This window comes from Orycteropus afer, unplaced genomic scaffold, assembly GCF_000298275.1.
Source record: "Orycteropus afer afer isolate SDZICR_OR568_19922 unplaced genomic scaffold, OryAfe1.0 scaffold00295, whole genome shotgun sequence".
NCBI classification, from domain to species: domain Eukaryota; kingdom Metazoa; phylum Chordata; class Mammalia; order Tubulidentata; family Orycteropodidae; genus Orycteropus; species Orycteropus afer.
The window spans coordinates 641,465-646,595 of record NW_006921882.1 but is presented as its reverse complement, the minus strand read 5'-3'; the positions used below and the strand labels follow the sequence as shown (position 1 = coordinate 646,595).

At 53.4% G+C, this 5,131-nt stretch overlaps 1 protein-coding gene across 1 annotated transcript in view; it reads left to right on the top strand.

Annotated features, from left to right (window-relative positions):
- Positions 1 to 396: 396 nt before the first annotated feature.
- The window catches only part of CDH26 (cadherin 26), a 63,623-nt gene continuing 58,888 nt past the window's right edge, over positions 397 to 5,131 (top strand). The window contains exon 1 of the mRNA XM_007951513.2: positions 397 to 693. Within this exon, the coding sequence (XP_007949704.2) occupies positions 397 to 693 (297 nt within the window). The remainder of the gene's footprint in view (positions 694 to 5,131) is intronic.

Sequence of the window (5,131 nt, the reverse complement as noted above, 5' to 3'; positions counted from 1 at the left end):
CTGTGCCAATGGAGCGCCTCAGTAGGTCACAGCCATTAAGGAGTCCTGCCCCTGAATGAGATCTTTGGCCTTTAGATTTGGAAACTTCTAAGGAAGCGGCAGCAGGAAGCTGACCCAGAAACACTGCTTTCGTGCTCCTCTGACTCACTGCGGCCCAGGGGTCAGTGCCAGCTCTCTGCTTTTGTTTTCCCCACACCCTTCCCGAAAACTCTGCTCCAGGCCAGCTGGCCCCACCCTGATAAATGCCAGACGGGCCAGGAGGGGGGAGAGTGGGGATAAAAGAGGCTGGCAGGTGGCAGGTGAGCGTTTGGAGCAGAGGCTTGGGCTGGAAGGAGCGGCCTGCCCCAGCGGTCGCGCCCCTGCTGTCCCCCGGGCTGCATCTGGGCCTCCGTGGGCATGGGCTCCCGGGAGCGCGCCGCACTGCTGCTCCTGCTGCTGCACGTGAGCCGGGCACCGTGGCAGTGGGAGGGCCTGAGTGTGACCCGCCTGGCGCGGGGGGACAGGGCACTTGAGGTCGGCGCCCCACACCAGAATGTATGCAAAGGGGGGTCACGGCCCCATGCTGCTGGGGAGTCGGGGGCACGAGCCGTGCTCGCCATCCCGTGGGGCCCCCGCCCAGGGGCACAGAAGTGTTCTGATGGGACTATGCACCCTTCTGTAAGGCTGGTGAACGTGAACATCCCCAGCGTCTCGGTGAGTGAAGACCACCCGAGTGAGGTGGCTTCCCCTGCCCATGCTCCTTGCCACTGATGGAAGGACGGAGCCGCTGGGATCCCGCAGAGAAAACCCGGGCTTATTCCGTTTGCACTTAGAGTCGTCAGGCTGATGTTGCATGCGCCTGGTGGTTAAGACCTGCTTGACTTGCTTTCCATGGGCAGGGGCGGGAGGGTCTCCGGGCTGTCCTGTTCCTTTCTGTCTTCCTCTTAAAGATGGAGGAGAGTGGGTTCAGTGTGTGCAGTGGTCCGGCCACAGGCGGTGGGCGTTGGATTTCGTGGCTTTGCTTCCTCACCCAGGCTCCTCCACGTGCAGCTTGTGGCCTGGATGTGGTGCCCAGGGGTTCATCTTGTCGTGGCTGCTTCTGAGTGGTGCCCACCCGTGGGGACCCCGGGCACGGTGGACTGGCACGCCCCCCCCCCCCCCCCGTCCTGCTCCAGGCCTATGGTTGCTGGCTGGCTGCGCTGTCGGGATGCCTGGGTTTCTGCTGGCTGACTTTCCGAAGGGGTCACCAGGCTTTTCTCCCTAGTCCATCTTAGTCTGGAAGCTTCTCTGAAACCTCTTCAGCGTCCTGGCTACACACAAGCCTCCCTGACAGGCAGGTGGTGGCCGTACTTCTCAGTCACTCCTCACCCACTCGCTGGCTCCAAGGGGATTCCGACTCACAGTGACCTCCATTGGGTTTCCAAGGCTGTATACCAGCTGGCTCATCTTTCTTCCACAGAGCGGCTGGTGGGTTCAAACTGCCAACGTTTGGTTAGCAGACAAGCGCCTTACCCACTGCATCACCAGAGCTCCTTGGCTGCCCTTAAAATCCACTGTCTTCAAGTCCTTCCCGACTCATAGCAACCCCCGCTGGGTTTCCAAGCTGGCAAATCTTTATAGAAGTAGGTTGCCTCGTCTTCCTTCTTCTGAGCAGCTGGTGGGTTGGATCTGCCAGCCTTCTGATTAACGCCAACTACCTAAGGCAATGTACTGCCAGAGCTCCTCAATCAAACAAACCCACGGTCACTGCCATCAAGTCCATCCCGACTCATAGTGACCCCTTTTGGGTTTCTGAGGTGGCACCTCTACAGAAGTGGATTGCCCAGTCTTCTTTCCGAGGAGTGGCTGGTGGGTTTGAACCACCAACCTTCTAGGTAGCAGTTAAATGCCTTGGGCACTACGCCACCAGAGCTCCTTAAGGGGCTTTAAACGATACCAATGGCTACATCCAACCTCCTCCTCGCTGAGGTGCAGGTTTAACTGGTCTGGGCCATTGCCCTCCTTCAATATTCTTTTTCCTTACCTGAAAAGGTAGCTAAGAACTGTACCTGCCTCCATTGTGGTCCAGTGAGTATATGGCAGAGCGCGTGGGAGGGCCCAGCATACGACAGCTCAGGTCAGTCGCCGCGCTGGGTTCTGCATCTTTCTGACTGGTCGGTGGAATGGTTGGCGATCTGCCTTTGGGGCTCACGCGACCAGTGTTGTTAGGCAACCAGGCCTCCCTGCCTTGCGCTGCTCACTGCAGGCCAGCTGGCTCCCAGTCACAGTGACCCTGTGGGCACCGGAGCAGAGCTGTGCCCAGGGGTCATCAACTGCTGCTTTCCACAAGCAGGTCTCCAGGTCATCTTCCGAGGAGCCTCTGGGCGGACTCGAACCGCCAACGCTTCGTTAGCAGAGGAGAACTTAGCTGTCTGCACACCCAGGGACTCCGCTCACACTCTGGTGGGGAAAGAGGATGCCGGGCTTGATACCAGTTCCTTGGCATTCAGAGATTTTCCTGGTCACATTTGCCCCATCAAGAGTTGTTATCAATCACCCAGCACAATGATTTTGTCCCAACGCTGCCTAGACTCTGATGGCATTGACTGGAATGTACAGATCAGACCCGGTTCCTAATCTCCTGCTCCTGCCCTGGTCCCATCTAGTCTCATCAGGAAGCAGCGGCCATTGGCCCCTGTTATATTAGACAACACAGCTGAGTAAGTCCATCTCAGGCTGTGTTGGATTGCCAGGGGCAGTAGGGCTTATCCTGTGGATTGCAGTCCGCCATCTGGTGACAGAGGTCTCGTACGGCCCCCAGGGGTCAAGACCGACCAACATAACATTGGAAACCAGAATGGCAGACCGTCAAGCGGACAAAGGGTTTCACACCCAGTAGGCGCTCAGTGACTAGTCGCGGCTCTGCGAACCCACTCCTTCCTCCGCAACCCCACAAACTGGTCGACAGCCATCCGTGCTCATCTCTGCCATCTATGACAGGTACCCACCCCACCCCAGTGACTTCACTGGGGGCTGTGGGGGATGCAGACTGCAATCAGTGACACTGTCTGGGGGGGGGCACCAAAATGACTGTCTATAAAATTGTTGCTCAGTTTTCAGAAGAAATTTACTATTTTTAATGAAATATCCCTAATTACTTGTAACAACAAAAACATTTTTCATAAGCTCAGCTTACATCTATCAATATGCCTACAAGGTGGTGTACTGCCTAAGGCATGTGACTGCTAACCAGAAGGCTGGCAGTTCAAACCCACCAGCCAGTCCTTGGAAGGAACACTGGGCAGTCTACTTCCATAGTGATAGCACTTTGGGGGGTCGCTACAAGTCAGAACCGACTCGAGGGCAATGAGGTGTTTTTTGTGTGTGTGCTGTTATTCTTTTTCTTGTGGTTTGAGTGCAGGTTTACAGAGCAAACTGGTTTTCCGTTTAATAATTCACACGCATTTTGCTTTGTGACCTGGACTGCTACCCCCATGATGTGACAGCACTCTTCAGCTTCCTCCCTGTGTTTGCTGACTCCATTAACCCTTCCTTCCTCTCCCTTTCTGCCCCCTGGGCAGCTGCTGCCCTTTCAGTCTCATACAGTTGATTGCTCTAAGGACTGTGTACCTTCTTGGTGTAACTGTTCACTTTATAAGTCTGTTATTTGGCGGAAAGTTGAGCCCCTGGGGATGAGTTCAATCCTAGGCCTGAAGGGCGTCCAAGGGCCGTAGTCTGAGGGGTTCCATCAGTCTCTATCAGATGAGCAAGCCTGGTCATTTTGTGACTTTGAGTTTTGCTCCACATTTTTCTCCCACTCTCTCCAGAACCTTGTATGTGGTCCCTTTCAGAGACATCAGCCGGGGCAGCCAGGCACCATCTAGTTCTTCCGGTCTCAGTGTCACGGAGGCTGGGGTTCGTGTGGTCCGTTAATCCTTTTGACTAATCGTTGCCTTGGGTCTTTGATTTTCTTCACTCCATTTTTTCTCCGGATGGGGAGAGACCAATGGTTGCACCTCAGATAGCCACTGTCCTACTTTCAAGATCCCAGTCACTTCTCACCAATGTAGGACGTAGACTGTCGTCTTCATGGGCTCTGTTATGCCAACGGACCTTGATGTCCCCTGAGACTGTGGTCCCGAGCCCCCAGGCAAGGGACTCATTTTCTAAGATTTCATAACTTTGGCCCCTGTATGCTTTACTATATATTTGGATATATTTCTAAACACCAAACTCACTGCTGTCAGTCGGATCTGACTCATAGCGACCCCTCCTTGGGTTTCTGAGGTGGTATCTCTGCCGAACCCTATCTATTTGTGGGTGTGGTCCCGTTTGCTGGGTGAGATCTGTTCGACTGGCCTGTCTCTCTGTGCATCGCCCATAGATTCTGCTATGACTCTCACTGCGAGGTTATTCGTGGAGTGGGATTTACCTGTTACCTTTGATTCACGTGCTCCTCCCCGTCTTCTTTCCCCTCGACCGTTTTGTGCTGACCTTCCCCTTACTGTGTTTTACCTCCCCCTTCATCCAAGTGATCAGAGTCAACCCCCAATTAGTGACTTACCCCCTGCCCGTTGAGCCTCAAAGAATGTTTCTTCCTGTGTGAGAACTATTTCTTGGCTTTTCGCTCTACTGGTTCCCGTACCGTATTTGGCCTTTTGTGATTGCCTGGGTTCACTCAGCATAGTATCCTCCAGGCTCATCCGTGTTATGAGATGTTTCACAGGTTTGCTGTTATTCTTTAACTCAGTGTAGTATCATTGTGTGTCTGTACTACAGCTTGTTCATCCATTTATCTGTTGATGGGCACTTGTGCTGTTTCCTTCCTTTTGCTATTGTGAATAACACTGTAATGAACATGGGTGTGCATGTATCTATTTGTGTCGCGGCTCTTATTGCTCTAGAATATATGTCTAGTAGTGGGATTGCTGGGTCATATGGTATCTCTATTTACAACTGTTTAAGGAAGCACCATTCTGTTTTCTACAGTGGTGACACCACTTTACAGTCCTGTTGGCTGCGTAGGGGAGTTCCAATGTCTCTACAACCTCACAAGCATTTGCTGTTTTCTGGACTGTTGAACTTTGCTCTTATTGCTGGGGTGAGATAGCATTTCATGGTTGTTTTGATTTGCATCTCTCTAATGGCTAATAATTGTGAGCATTTCCTTATG